Source organism: Carassius auratus, chromosome 8, assembly GCF_003368295.1.
Source record: "Carassius auratus strain Wakin chromosome 8, ASM336829v1, whole genome shotgun sequence".
NCBI lineage: Eukaryota > Metazoa > Chordata > Actinopteri > Cypriniformes > Cyprinidae > Carassius > Carassius auratus.
This window is the reverse complement of record NC_039250.1, coordinates 6,993,503-7,009,451: the sequence shown is the minus strand read 5'-3', so window position 1 is coordinate 7,009,451 and position 15,949 is coordinate 6,993,503. Positions and strand designations below refer to the sequence as shown.

Here is a 15,949-nt window from a genome sequence, read left to right as displayed (position 1 = left end):
CTATGGATGGAGTGGACTGAGACACCCCCCAGTGTGCTGTCTGTGTCCACGCTCCTGTGAGAGCTGCGACTGGATGCTTTCTCTGAGCCGCTCTTCCGAAAACCCTCAGCAGGGAGATCAGAGACTGCAGAGGATGTGTTTCTTTGTCCCTCCAGCAAGCTCCTTTCTGATGCTGTAGGAATGTACACAGATGGAATTAGGAATTGTAATCAACGACAGTATTTAAAACCAACATATGTGAAATTCAGTCAGTATTGGTGATTCTACAAATATACTGGTGTTTAAGTACCATTACTTGTGATATATCCCTATAGCAATGAACACGGAGCACAGAAATGGATTTCACACAAGATCACATGATGTGGCCCTCTATAACATATCTGACCTCTCTTGCTGCTTGAGCTGGCTGAGTGTGGAGAGGAGAGGGGTGTACGAGCTGGTGAATGTTGAGATCTCTCCCCAGCTCTGTTACTGTATGCAGATCTGACACTTAGCACCTCATCTGGAGGACTGAACCGACCGTGGCCATTACTGTGGAGAGAAGGCATCAGAGTCCATAGAGCACGTACAGGAAAGCTGAAGGATGGTATGATTATAGAGCAACACTGCCCTCTTCAGGCTGAATGCTAGACCCTTTGTGTTTACTTCAGCCTTTTTTTAAGTTATAAAAATAATTTGAATATTTAAGGTAGTGCTCTGAGCATTAAAACTATTTTGTTTAACCTGAGCCCATTGAGACTTCTCTTGGATGCTGATTGGCTACTGGCGCGAGAGGAAACAAAGTCGTCCTCGTAGACCATTCCATCCAATGAGCTGGCGCCAGACAGAGCCGAGCGGAGAGCTGGAGAACTCTTACCGCCCCTTTCTTCAAATGCTACAAAAACAAATATATTTAATTAAAAACTTCAGTTCAAAAGCATTTGTATGTTTTTATATATTATTAGATTTTTTAAATTGTCTAATATTATATTTAAACATTTAAATATTATAGTTTTGTCAAGAAAAATCTTTGTTTGGTCCTGCTATAGTACACAAAGTTAAATAACACAGGCCGAATACGTTTTTGAAGTTCTCACCTTTGCTGTAGTTCATGTTTTTTGTAAATATATTGATAACACTGTGTGGGCTCCCCTTGGCCAGTTCTTCCCATGGTCCATTGCTTCCTCCTCGTACCATGCTTGATACATTAAAGGGCAGGTGCTTCTCTGCCTCTTTCTGAAAGCGTGAAATTGGGTTCAAACTCTCTCCATTCAGATGTGCACTGTATCCTTTGGTTCCCAGTCTTGATTTGGGCACCTCTTGCAGGTCTTCGTCAGATATACTGCCCTCACTCAGCAGAGGACCCTCACTGATAGAACCTCCGCTGGAGTCCAGCTCAACTTCCTGAACAATGGGCTTTGGAGGAGTAGGGGTCTTGTGTGTGTTTCTAGAGTAGAGGCCAGAAGGTGCAAGTGTTTGTTTGTTCCCAGTCTCCATCCTCTCCCTAAAGCTGTGCAGGTTGCCTACACCTGGAAGGGCCTGATCATAGGTGCTCTGACCCGCAGCAAGCAGTTTTTCAATCCTCTCAACCAGCTCATCGGAATCTGTCGGATTCTCTCTGACTGGCGGACTAACAGGTTTAGCCCAGCGGTCATCTTTAGGGATTAAAAGACCCGTGCCTGTATCCCTGGCACAACCGTAGTTTATTCCGGCACCGGCTAGTTTACGTGCCTCGCTCTCAATACGGCTTGAGAGAGATGCAGCTGTGGCTTTAAGAGCCTCAATACGGCTCATTTTGTGACTTGTGGTTGAGGGAAACGCTGCATGTGCAGTTCGGGACTCTCTGTTAGGTAGTGAAGGTTCTGGATCGAGTTCTAACAGCTGAGAGAAGATATGGCCAGAAGGAGGTGCTAGGGAGCTGCTGACCCCCAGAACAGGACTACGCTGGTCAGACTGAAGCCAGGGTGACCCTGCAAAACCCAAACCATTCCTACAGAAACAATAAAAGACAACAGATTATTAAAGTACAACAATGACAAACAAAAAAAGACCGCTAGACAACAAAACAATTACTTACCAAATAAAAAGTATAGTAAATATTTTAAATTGAGTCACATATGGCATGCATTATGTAATCTCACCAAAGTAATTCATTAGGGAGATTCAGAAGTCAGTTTTAACCCATTTTCAGGAACACCAGTTTTCACAAACTCAATACGCAGAAGACGCCGCCAACTATATGCACTTAAAGGCGGCCATGGAAACTGAAACAGGCTAGAAACAAACACTTCTCGCTAAGCACGGAGCTGACGGATTAATCTGTTCTTACAGAGCTACTTGAAATATCTGTGTTAAGGGAATACAAATGACTTCCCATTTATGAAAAGAAGATATATTTTGTTTAACTTTTCAGTGATAGATCAGATAACTAACAGTAAAAAGGAAGCTCTATTGTGGAAACAACAGCTAACAGAAGCAGGTGTTTTTGGCTGGAAATTCAAACATTACACTTATGATACAGATGATGTAATGGAATGGGACTGTTTGTGTTTTACCTGGAGAAAGGAGGCTGGCACTGCCCCGTAAGGGACAGATCACTGCTGGAGGTGGCACTTTGAGGTCGATCATGTCTTTTGTTTTCTTTATCAGACTCTCCAGATGGCTGGTATACTGGTCTCGGCTGCAGTGTAACAACAAAAACACTTAAAACAGTGGTCGATCATTATGGATTTTGTCTAGAAACCAGGGTGTCCAATAGTTAATATAATCAAGATATTCAGTATATAATGTAGTTATATACGTTTTTTTTTTTTTTTTTTAAAGAAGTCCCTTATGCTCACCAAGGCTGCATGTATTAATCACAATACAAATATAGCTAAAATAGTAATATTGTCATTTAAATGACTAGTTTAGTATTTTTATTTATTCCTGTGATGGCAAAGCTGAATTTTCAGTTTTACAGTTTCCAGTGTCACATGATCCTATAAGACACAATTATTATTACTAAAGTTGAAAACATTTGTGCTGCTTCATATATTTGTAGAAACGGTGATACATTTTTTGATGAAAAGTTCAAAAGAACAGCCTTTATTTGAAACAGAAACCTTTTGTAATATCATAAATGTCTTTACTGTTCCTTTTTTTCACAACCAATTTAATAATAAAAAAAGACTGATGGCAGACTTTTGAAAGCTAGTGTACCTTAAAACCGTCTTTTTGGTTTACCTGCTGAACTATGTTTGTTATGGCACCACCACTGATCTCTTCTCTGAGCTGAGTCTGTTCCAGCAGAAGTTTGGTGTAGGTTTCCTGGAGCCGCTTCTTTATTGGACCTTCAGGTGCGACTGGGCCCTTGGTGGCCCCTGCTCGTTGTCTCCTGTAAAGCTCCTGTAGCCGTTTATTCTTATTCTCTTCTTCCTCTCGCTGAGCCCTCCTCTCCTCTGCTTGCCGTTTTTTCCTTTCTTCTTGTTTTTGAGCAATATACAGTCGCACCGCTTCTGCATCATAGTGCCGTTTCTTTGCCATGGGATGCTCAGGAGGATCTGCTCTCTTGGTAGTCTTGGCAGGGCTGGCACTACGAGAAACTCTGGTTGAGGCACGGACTTTCGAGTGGGGCGCTTCAGCCCTCCTGCTGCTGTCCTCCTCCAACTGCAGGTCATCTAGGATGCAACGGATGTCTGCTGAGAGAAGGTCTGTGCTGGGAGATTTTCTTCGATCACCCCCTGTTAATCTGGAAGGTCCTGCTGGCTCTTCTGGAAGAATGTGATGGCGATGTCTTTCTGCACTGGTGGGCCTTGAACGCCGGCTACGCTCAAGACGAGGATCCGAGCTGGAACGGGGAGCAGGTCCTGCAGAAAAAGACAGAGAAACAAACAGGAAAGCAAATTTGAGATATTTTACAAATATTTTAATATGCCAAGAACATGAAAGATATATGAATTCCCACTATATATATATATATATATATATATATATATATATAAAACTTTAGATCACTCATTCGCACACCAACATAGTTGACAGCTGTACACAATCACCGTTTTAGATCGACTAACTGTAATACTGTGTAATATTTCCATTCAAAGAAAAAACATAAATCTAGGCTATGCACTGCCGCTTTCAGAGCAAAATGCCAAACAAATTTCTAAAAAAAAAACACAAAAAAAAAACCTTTGTTTAAATCAAGCATTGAAAAACACATAAATGAGTCAACAAACAAAACATAACACTTTTAAGTCACAGGCCTTGTATTTAAGTCTGAACTGGAAAAACCTCCCCTTCAGCAGTTGCTTGCATATAATGTTTAAATCAATACAGCATTGAGCATTTCCGTCTCTGCAGTCCAATAAATCAGTATCAGAGTGGCTGTATAAAGTCTGGGTCCAGCCCTGCGTGTGTGGAGGACAGCAGCATTTGGAAGAAATCAGGTCGACTTGTGCAGTGAGTCAGAAACACCCAGTCGAACCCTATTCATTATGGTCACTGGGCAGCAAAGGTACCAATGCCGGGAGACTGTCTGAATCTTTATTTATTAATAGACCTGACACTTTGGCTGCTAACTTCTGGAACACTAGTGCTTTGCAACAAATGTAGTCTTTAATAACAGTTGGCAATAAACTAATTCAAACCACCTCAAAGACATCATTTGGTTGGACAATAAACAAATAGCATGAGCCATTTAAGGCTATATGAAAATAGATGTTTAAAGTTTTGTTTGTGGTTCGGTTGAGCTTTAACGGAAAGCATGGCAATGGAGCCGAAGCTTGGCAAATATATCATCCTCTCACCTGTTCTCATCTGTGTCTCCGAGGACTTCACCCGAGGCTCTCTGTGTAACCGTGGTGGTGGCCCCAGCATCATCTTCACTAGCTTCTGCCCATCTCGCCACGATGACGTGCTGATTGCTATGGAGACACAGATACCTTGAGACTACAGTTGGTCCACAATTAATTTGTACTTTTTTTGAACAAGTGTGATTAAAGCAGAGAGGAAAGTATGACAAAAGTAACTAATAATAAAGAGACAGAATAGCTGCACCAAATCACACTCACACAGATGTTTAATTAAACCAACCCTCCTGGTAAAATGAGCTTTCTCCAGAGAAAACCACCCGCTAGCATTTAATGATAGCGGGAATGCAAAATTGACTATTTAACAAATGATTCTGGTCTTACTGTGCATGATTAATCAGTGCATTTTATATAAAAAAAAAAAAATCTAAAAACAAGATCAAATTTGAATAAATTTTTCACCCTCTAAAATTTATTTACTTTTATGTTGACGGAATCTCTCTCTCTCTATGTATATGTATTTTTTTAATGGGGTAAAATAGTTTTGATAAAGTTACCTTCAAATGTCTGTACCATTAAAACCAGATTTTTTAATAAGTTTTTATTAACATATTGGTTTAACTGTTCCACTTGTTTAGCAAGATTCACCTAAAAATGCTCTGGCTTGACAGAAGGTGCAAATTCATGCTAACGTCTGTATGCAGCAATGTTGAGAATTCAGTATGCACTTGAACTGTCTTTTGCATTGCACTCCAAAACATTTGGAATGCATCAAATAAAATATAGTTTTTGCAGCTAGAAGCATATTCAATCACATACAAACGTATGATATTAAGTTTCTTGATTGAGTTAAACTAAGAGACAGCGTGAGAAGACCCAAGTACTATTTCTGAAGTTAGGCGTCCGATTTCACTTTTCCATCCTGTCATGACTAGACTGACACCTCTCCAGCTGTCAGCAAGACCACAGTGGCTTGAGCTGGGACACAGCAAGCATTCCTGCATCACTGTTGTTGCAGTTATCCTGTTAATCTGCATGCTACACATTCTAGAAATTTCTGTTGGGATAAGAGACTTCGCTTGTGCTTGCAGAGGGATATTAACACACGTCTGATTTCAAGAATGTCTTGCAGAAAACAGGGCACAGTAATGCTGACAGGTCAAGAGAGGCTCACGCAGGGTTGCCAGCATGTGTGTGTGTGTGTGTGTTCAGCAGAGCATTTTCACATTTTCAGTTCAGATTGTGATCTTCATATGCAAAACTACAATTAAGCACTTTTATATGTACATTCAGATGTTGAATTCAATATCATTTGCTTAAATAAGCTACAGCTGTTTGCATAAGAAACACACACTGTGTGAAAAAGACAGGATGACAAATGACAAAGAGAACTCAGACCTGGTTTAGTATTTGAGTCTGGTGCAGAGGAAGATCTGTGTACTTTCCTAACAGGTTTGGACGGTTTCTTCTCTTTCACCTTTTCTCGCTCTGCAGGCCTCTGCTTTGGTTTTGTGCTCTCTGCTGTGAAGGACAGAGAGAGAAGATTAAATTGGTTGAGGATCAGGATTATTATCATTAACTGTAACTATTAAAAACTATAGACGAAAAATTTGAAATGTTACTTTGGCAACTAACTGAAAATGTTTGAAGTTGAAGTACTACAGTTAATAACAGGAAATATATAAAACTAAACCTGAAATAAAAAATAAGTTAAACCTAAATAGTAATACTTATAGGCTTGCTAAATAGTTAATACAAAAAAAAAAAACTGCTGCTCATTACACTTCACTCTTAACCGTGCATAATGAACACACAACCGCCCATATTTACAAATCAATAACTAATCCGTATTCATCAAATTGTCTGGTAAAACAGGTAAAATTACAATGACTCAGTGAATATTCACAATAAAAAAATTGAATAGATTGTATTAAATAGATGTATTAAGTGTCCTAAAGCCCATCATTTAACTAATTTGACATCTAGTTGGTATGAGCACATTAAGTCGGAAGATTGATTCATTCTTGTAAATATGTTCAGACTACCAATTTTAATCTGTTTATGTCAATTAATAATATGGAACAGAGAGAATATGGAAAATGAACATCTAAAACAAAATTAGATTTTTCTGTCAAGCAATAATCCTTATATAATTATGAAACAACTAAAATGTACTGCTACAAATGTGTATCATAAGGCATCTTTAATGACAGCAATGCAAATATATAGTAGGCCAACAGGGAATTAAGCAGCACTGTTATGCATATTATAAATAAGCTTGTTCCTTAATGCTATTTTAAGGAATGGTTAAGCAAACTGATGCAATCCTCACGAATAACTTTGAAGAAAACTCCAAAGAACAGTCTGGGCTGCAGTGTTGTGGGTAACGCGTTACAAAGTAACGCGTTAGAGTACTCTAATTACTTTTTTCCTGAAATGTGTAACTTAACGCGTTAGTTTCGTGCGTAAGTAATCAGTAACTTCGTTATTTTTTTAAAAAGTAATCCGTTATTTTAAGGAAAGGAAAATCCCGACTGCAGCCTGCTTTTTGTCAAACAGTATGCTAGGTCTACTGTGCCACCTGCGGATGTATCAGCGGAGCCGAAGCTCTGTGATAGTAAAGTCAATGGCTGTGATACGTCTGTGCCCTGCGCCTGACCCTGTGTGTGTGTGTGGTTTTTTTTTTTTTTCGAACTCCCGGCAAGATGGCAGAGAGGACAGCGTTTGGGTTATGGAAGTACAAGTACGCACATTATTTTCAATTTGTCAACGAAAAAGAAATCGACTGTCGGACAAACGTTTCGAAAATCTGCTTCTGCTACGTTTTAATCACTACTTTGAAGAGTAAATGTAAGAGGACTGTGTTACAGCGAATTTAGGCTTGTGACTGTGAGTGACACTTTAATAATAATTAGTTCGGCTAATAAGCGATTTGTCATTTGCCTGTGTGGCAGTGAAGGATTTAATTCGGTTTGTTATCATTTTTGTTTGACAGGCAGCTGTTAATTTCTGTTAGATCGTTGGCTGGCTGGTTGTTCATCATTTCTAAATGGTTTTATATCTGCAAGCCTGTTTAAGGTTGTGTTTACAAGTAAGCATACTTGTACTTTGATAACTGCAATATTTAAAGTTAAAGAAAAATCAGGAGTTATCTTGTGGTGCTCATAATATACAGTAGCCTAGGCTACCCGGGCTGGGTAACGTTAGGTGCGAATTTTGATTAATAATATGTTCTGTGATAATAAATAAATAAAACGCCATGTGGAATAGCCTATTGCTGACTGTCTTTCCTGTTATTGTTATCCTGCAGTGTTAATTTAGTCGGATGACTGACGTTATTCATTGTCGGGAGTCATGACTTCTAGGTGCATTTAAAGGGGCCGGGGGCTGTGTCTGTCATGTGTGAGCCACTGCAAACGGCTTTTAATTTTTGGTAACGCATGAGTACTCTAACGCGTTACTTTTATGAATGGGTAACGCTGTATCATAACTGATTACTTTTAATTGATAGTAACGTTGTAACTTAACTAACTACTTTCCAAAGTAACTATACCCAACACTGCTGGGCTGACATGAAAATTGGTAACTACGGCTGTGGCAGTACGCCTGGAAACTCTGAGCCAATTAGGAGCATGTAAGTCATCACCCGAGAGCGGTTTGGATTAAGCATACTTTTTGACCATGCTGCAACCCGGCAGAAACACTTGAATTATAGAAGTCGTTTCATCTACTTTGAATGGCAGGTAAAACAGTGTTTTTGTCCTAATTCCTGTTCATTACTCATGCTTCCTGACTCAGAGGGCAGTAAAACACATTTGAGCTTCAACACATCAATAGATAAACATTTTAATTCCATATAAATAATAAATGCCTAATTCACTACGCTGCGATTAGGCTGAAATCAAGGGGATGACTCAAATGTAAAACATATTTGTAGATAGCATCAGTGACTTTAATTACACCACTCATGTTGTGTGAACGTGTTGTTTCTTATAGCACAGGCTAAATACTGTGGCTATGAAGTTTTTGTATTGCTGTAATTCTTGTAATGTTTACATAAAGATATTACAATAATCTATTATTGTTTTATATATCATACTACATATTATAACATTCTGGAAAACTATGTATACCTGTAAGCTGTTTTGTCAGGTCTTTGTAGATTTCCCTGCTTAAGTTCTGGAAGTCCTCCTCTGCCCACACTTTCCCATCAGATGTGCGAATCTTAGTCTCACTGGTGTTGAAGCCTAGAAAATGAGAAAAAACAGAAGTGAGCTTCCTCTCATTTGACTTCTACTGCTTTTACTGGGACGGAACAACCTAAGGTTAAGTGCATCGCTCAAGCTCAGTGCTGAAAGCCTTTTTGGGGTTTGAATCTGCTACCTTTTGTTTACCAGCAAAATACAATGGAGTCATTTTCCTCTCTGTAGTCAACCTACCTTTGTAGATGGGCGCTGGAGGGGCTGGGGCCACTTTCCGAACTTTAGCAGTAGGTACTGTGGCACCATGTGCTGCCGCTCCAATACCCACAGGTTGCTCCAAGTATCCCAGCAGCTTGTTTCTTTCTTCCGTCTCCTCCAAATGTTCCCTCTGTCTCCGGATTCTCTCTTTCAGCTTTTCCAGCTTTTCATCTGGTTGTCGACGCCGCAGGTTCTCCAGCCGTAAGGAAGCTGTGACTGAACCGGTGATGGATGTCAGGGAAGTCTGGGATGTCTCAGCTTGTAAATGTGTTCTGGGGTTGACCTTTGACCCTAGCGGGGCTTGGTCAGGTTGGCGAATGGCGTTCAGAGCAGACAGGTCATTGAGGTAGTGTACAGATGTGCTGTCTACAGCTGAGGAGCATGGGCTGTCCAGGTCTGCAGTCTGCATGTCACGGGTGTCACGCTGATAGACCAGCTGGCTTAGAGCAAAGTCAGCCTGAGGGACACCCACCTCTGTCGGTAACGAATGGACTTCTGGTTCAGAGTGAGCCTGGGACACTGGCAGCGGAGATGCTTCCCTATAATAAAATAAAAAAGTCAGTTTAAAATGAAGAACATTAGAGGATTTCCAAGAAAAAAACTTTAATCGTTATTATTGCAGTTTCTGTTTGCAAATAAACACAGCTTTAACTTCTTAATTTGTTTGCAGCTTTAACCTGTATGAAACGAGTGGTTCTCTGAACTCTACTGCACTGAGTTTCCTGGCGTTACTGTCCAGAGTGCTATTCCTCAAGGGACTACGGGAACTTTTGTCTGGACTGCGTCGACTCCGTGTTCTGGACTTGGATCCACTTTCCTCCACATGACGCCCATCTGTAGTAAATACATAGAAAACATGTAAGAAATGGAAGAGGCAGAACTATGAAGAATGTTGTACCGTTCCTAATTTTGTGTACATGTATATATACATATATTTACACACACAAACACACACACATACATATGTATGTGTGTGTAATATTTTCTATTCCACATTGCATATGTGTAGAAGAATTAGAAACATTAACTGTCACGTCACCTTGACTGTCTCAAAAACAAGCACAGCAACTAGTGTTGTCAAATTCAAATATGACGAATGACTCTCATGAGTCAGTTTTTTGATGAATCACTCAAAACTCACAGAGCTGTTACTAAATTAAAATATGACTCATTGCAATATATGACTATAAAATATGACTCACCTATACTTTCAGTCATATCTTGACTTGACTAATGCAGCCAGAAAAGAGTTCATACTAAGTATTCATGAAATTTCATTAAGAAAAAGAAAATCTAATTCTAGTAATAAATAAAAAAACATTTTTAAAGACTGAACATTAAAAAAGTAACTTTTAAAAACATCCAAAAATTCAATTCTGACCACATATTACATAATAATAATAAAAAACCTGCTTTGACAAGTTAAAAAGATATTTCATTTAAAAAGTTCCACTGTATGTTTCATAGCGACCTGCTACACTATAAGTATAAGGTGACATAAAAACACCTAGCTTAAAGATGTACAATAGTCTCTAATTGATTGCCTCTGTATGTGTTACATACAGGATGGATGTGTCTGTCTCACCTCTGAGGCTTATCTTCCGACTGCCACTCACAGATGCTTTCTTTGTGTCAAGCACCGAGTCCAGAAGCACTCCAGTGCCTGGCGCTGCCTCCAGACGATTCTCAATGTGTCGCAACTGAGACAAGACCACAATTAGCCATTGAGTCAACACATCTCTGCACTGATAATGGTAAAAATACTAAACCTACAGAGTATACCTCTGAATCTTACTTTCTGATATCTTATAATTGGGCTTCTTCAGATCTATTATGTATGTAAAAGATATCTGTTTGGCGTCATAAGTAGGCCAGAACCTGAAACATGTTTACAAAATACTCACGGCAGCTTTGGTTTGAGTTAGACTGTTCCAGGCATGAGATATCTCTGCTGAGAGATAAACATTAACATAAGTAATCACGCAAACATGCTCATGATGATGTTCGAGGTATAAGGTAACAGTTAGACAAACCTCTCCTGTTGTCTTGCCCAGAAAGGGCAGACTGGGAAGAGACAGAGGCTGGCGGCCCTGTCTCACTTCGCAAGCGACTCCACATCGCTATGCCAACCTTAGAGGAAAGGGAAAAACAGGCATCAATGTGAGAGAAGCTATTATTTTGTCAACATCTGTTGTCAAACATTGTTTCCTCTGGCAATGGCTTGCTTAGAATATGACCCTAAGTGGCTCTAAAGCACATGAAGTGATTTATTAATTCACAGTTACTCTTTGTGCTATAAATTTGGCCAAACTAAAAGTTTAACTGATAGTTACAAAGATAGACTGATCAAAACATACGCCTTAAAGATTTAATTTCTCACCCACAGGCCTCAGTTGTTCCGTCAAATTTAGGGTTATAGCAACGGTGTACAATTTGTTTGATAGCCTGGAGCCCAGACATATGACATCTCAGAGCTTTTCAACTCATTTGAATCACACTGTCTTCCTCTAAGCACTACCATTATAACAAAGAGTCCCTGTCCCCAGAGCAAACAGAATCAGTCATCTATTCTGGAGTAAAAAAAGAAAAAAAGGTTTTGCACAGACGTCTAAACCACTGTGGCAAATGCGCAAAGTATTCCAAAGGGACACTGAAATCACTCCATGCTCAGGACCTTAAATTATATTGGATTAATAATAGATTCCTATCTTAGAGGCTTGCATGCATATTTCATTGATTTCAAGCCTATGCTGGAAAGCAGAGGTGAAGAATCATTTAACCATGTGCTGCTGCTTTTCTAACAGTATTGCATGAGGTAACAGAGATAGCAAATGTATCTGGAATGAGGAAAACATCTTTAAAGTCAGCATGAAATTCACCTTATCTATTTTCTAAATGCATTTATAGACCTTAGTAAACAAATCATCTGTTTATACATTTGTTTCATGTGCTTTTTGACGTCGTAGTGTAATGAAAACATTACATGGATGTCCAGTGCAAACAACAGACTTCTCAGCGTTTGCCAGATGGATACATCAGATTTCATTAAGATATTTTTGATGAAATATGAGAGCTTTCTGACTCTGCATAGACAGCAACAGAACTACCACGTTCATGGCCCAGAAAGGCAGCTAGGACATCTTTGTGTCCACATACACATGACATTAGTGGTTCAACATTAATTTTAATCAAACTATGAGAACACTTTTTAGCGCAAAAGAAAATAAACATTTTATTCTACAATTTCTTCTCTTCCGTGTAGGGCTGCTCGATAAATCGCATTGCGATATTTAATGCACATCTTGTCAGTAAAGTCGGTTCTGTAATCAGCGGTAAAAAGATTTACCGCTGTTTACAGAACTGGCTATGACAAGATGCGCATTAAATACAGCATGCGATTTATCGTGCAGCCGTACTTCCGTGTCAGTCTTCATTCACGGGAGTGTATTTGTATCTTTGTGAACACAAAGTTTTCTCATAGCTTCATAAAATTATGGTTAAGCCACTGATGTCACATCGACTCATTTTAATGATGTCCTTGCTGCCTTTCTAGACCCTGAATGTTGTAGTTACGTTGCTGTCTATGCAGAGTCAGAAAGCTCTCTGATTTCAACAAAAATACCTTCATTTGTGTTCTCAAGACGAACAAAGTTTTTAAAGGTTTGGAACAACATGTGGGTGAGTAATTAATGACAGAATTTTCATTTTTGGGAGAACTACCTCTTTAAATATTTTTGGCCAATCTGATGCTTTAAGCTGCCAGTAAGAATATCGGCCTAATACTTTCAGTTTCGTTTAGGACATCAGTTCACCCAACACTGTCTTCATTTAAGCACCCTCATGTTGTTCCAAACTTTTTTGTACAGCGATGTTATGTAGAAAGTTACACTGACAATTTCATTTTTATTATCTTTATTTCTATACTATAAAATAAGAAAAGTTACTGCTGACCCCGTTTTAGTTTGTAAACTCTGGGGTTGCGTTTCAGTGTAAACAAACCAAAACGGAGACTTTGAAAAAACGATGGCGTGGCTGCCCAGATGATATCTGCGTATCCTTGACGACCATGTAACCATATCATGAACAGTAATCATGCTCAAAGTTGAACCTGCCAGTGACTAGCAAATGAATTCTTGATTACACTTTTTTTCTGAAACGACAGTGTAAATGCGGATCGTTTTAATTCTAAAACGCTGTTTTAAAACGAAAACAAACTAGTGTAAACAGGGGAAATAGAGACTCATTCTGCCTAGCCTCTACTTTGGTGTTCCAAGCAAGAAAGCCTGCCATACGAGTTTTGCACAACATTGAGGAAACAAGGAAATTATTGAATTCTACAGAATCCATCATAGAGAGAAAAAAACTGAAAATTTTTATTTTTCATGACAAAGATTTTGCTCATAACAAACAGTCCTTAAAAGTCAATGACACAATCTATTGACATATGTGAACCTGTACCACAAAACCAGTCATAAGTAACATGGGTACATTTGTAGCAATAGCCCAAAATACATTGTATGGGTCAAAATTATCGATTTTTCTTTTATGTCAAAAACCATTATGATATTAAGTAAAGATCATGTTCTATGAAGATACTTTGTACAATCCAAACCTTAATTTCTGATTAGTAATATGCATTGCTAAAAACTTCATTTGGACAGCTTTAAAGGCGATTTAATCAATATTCAGATTTTTTTTTGCACGGTCAAATTCCAGATTTATAATATTTGTATCTCGGCCAAATATTGTCCTATCCTAACAAACCATACATCAATAGAAAACTTATCAATTATAAAGACACAGCGTGTGCACATTAGGCTGCCAGGGACTTTGATAAGAAACAATAAGGCCACCTGTGACCCTCACCTGTTAATAAAAGAGATTTGGATTTAAAACTGCAGAAGAACAAACAGAATAAGTATTTGAGCAAAGCGCTTCAGACTGGAGATTCTGAAAGAAGCGACACTCTGATCCATTTCTATTTGAACTAATCAACACTTGTCAAAATCAAACAAAATAAACTCAGCAAAACAATCAAAGCTTTACTTAGATTTAAGCAACTGCCAAGAAAAGCACAAAATATCCTTTGATTTACCCATAAAAGACCATCGCCATCGTCATACACACACACACACACACACACACACACACACACACACACACACAGGGTCTCTTCAGCCAACCATCACTTCAATTTCATATTACATTTTTGGAACTGAAGTTTAATCTACAGTTATGAGATCATAGTTTCAGGTAATGACTGCTCACATTTAAACAATTCTAACAGACTGAATGGATGGATGAGGCATTCATATAATGTTTTACTAATGACTAATGAGCAAGATGGACATGTTACACCTTTATGCATAACGTATTATGTACCAGGACTCACTTTCCAGCAGCTTTATTCAGAGAGACATGAGTCCACCTTGTCTTCCGGCCTCCTGGGCACATCGGACAGCTGGTGATTCTGTCACGTATACCTGCACCGAGACCCAGAGAAAAAGGTGATTTGACAGTGAAAGCTCAAAGTCTCCAAGTATTAAACATCCAGTTCAGAAATATTAAACAAATCAAACTGACAACCCTGTACAGTAGTAAGGTGCTGGAATAACTGATTAACGTTAGCCCACCCAATAACCCCTCATAAGGATCACTCTGAATTAAAGGTAAAAGGAAACGTAACAGATCAGCAGAATCAGCTGACATCACATTCAAATTCAAGATCAAATCTTCAGCTGAGGATTCTAAAGAGTCTGGCAGCATTAATTCACTCTGATTTGCCAGAGCTAAGCAACTAGACATAAAACATAATTAAAAAAAAAGAAAGTAAAAGAGAAAATAAACAAATTACAGCTAAAGAGCAACATACGCTTTATACTAATACAGAATCAGAACTAATTTACAGTACTCTAACGAACATGAAAATACATATGTATGTGAGACTTAAAACATTCATATAATACACGAATAGAGAAAAACAGCTGACGTGCAGAACACATAACGTTAAATGCCAATCACACAAATAAACACAACTTCACATGAACAATCTTATGGAGGAGAAATCCAACAGCGACAAATAACCCAAACAACCAACTAACTTAGATGTGTATTTTCAACCGACATTTACGCACCTTAGGCAGTTTCACAATGTTTAAACGAAATTTGTGGACTGTGTTTTTAAATCCTCTGGCGAAAGTTGTTGCTAACAGCTGCTGCTAACCGGCTAAACCATTAAAAATCGCTAACAAACTTTTTTTGCGTTTCTGTGACCAGGTTGTCTTTTGTTACGCGTCTAGGTCGAAATGTGATTGGTTAGTACCTACCTAGCAGTTGTGTTGTAACCGCTACCCGCCTTTTGGTATGTGTTTCCCGGCTTTAATGATAAGTTAGGACGGCCGTTGGCTAGATTTGACGGTCCGCCATTATCCAAACAATTGTTCCGGGAAGTTCACGTCTCAGAGAAACTCGCGATACTTCCGTGAAGAACGTGTTTTTTTCATTGGCCGTGGTTTGACATCTAGTGTTCACTAATGAAATTGCAAAAAATATCATATTTATTTGATCCTTGAGACTTGGGACAAGAAAACCCTCAGAATAGACAGAAATACTATTGTAAGCATGAAAATTGGTTTGTAATTTTGTTTCTACGATAAATCATTAAAGGAATAGTTTATCCAGAATTAAAATGTTTACAAATTTGCATTAGCCTACATCACT

The 15,949-nt window shown here is 38.8% G+C and overlaps 1 protein-coding gene across 11 annotated transcripts in view; it reads right to left on the bottom strand.

Moving 5' to 3' along the window:
• Positions 1 to 15,679, bottom strand: part of LOC113107129 (centrosome-associated protein 350-like) — a 34,667-nt gene extending 18,988 nt beyond the window's left edge. For 7 of the 11 annotated variants that reach the window (XM_026269382.1, XM_026269385.1, XM_026269391.1 and 4 more), the window contains exons 1-16: positions 15,556 to 15,679; positions 14,622 to 14,712; positions 11,263 to 11,359; positions 11,134 to 11,180; positions 10,815 to 10,929; positions 9,907 to 10,063; positions 9,209 to 9,768; positions 8,903 to 9,016; positions 6,168 to 6,290; positions 4,767 to 4,883; positions 3,205 to 3,827; positions 2,535 to 2,659; positions 1,077 to 1,969; positions 724 to 874; positions 386 to 531; positions 1 to 172 (exon numbers count right to left, since the gene is read on the bottom strand). In XM_026269382.1, coding sequence (XP_026125167.1) covers positions 1 to 172; positions 386 to 531; positions 724 to 874; positions 1,077 to 1,969; positions 2,535 to 2,659; positions 3,205 to 3,827; positions 4,767 to 4,883; positions 6,168 to 6,290; positions 8,903 to 9,016; positions 9,209 to 9,768; positions 9,907 to 10,063; positions 10,815 to 10,929; positions 11,134 to 11,180; positions 11,263 to 11,347 — 3,428 coding nt within the window. In that variant the 5' untranslated portion in view covers positions 11,348 to 11,359; positions 14,622 to 14,712; positions 15,556 to 15,679. The remainder of the gene's footprint in view (positions 173 to 385; positions 532 to 723; positions 875 to 1,076; positions 1,970 to 2,534; positions 2,660 to 3,204; positions 3,828 to 4,766; positions 4,884 to 6,167; positions 6,291 to 8,902; positions 9,017 to 9,208; positions 9,769 to 9,906; positions 10,064 to 10,814; positions 10,930 to 11,133; positions 11,181 to 11,262; positions 11,360 to 14,621; positions 14,713 to 15,555) is intronic. The other 4 variants (XM_026269387.1, XM_026269393.1, XM_026269384.1 and 1 more) reach the window with 3 other exon arrangements.
• Positions 15,680 to 15,949: the final 270 nt, after the last annotated feature.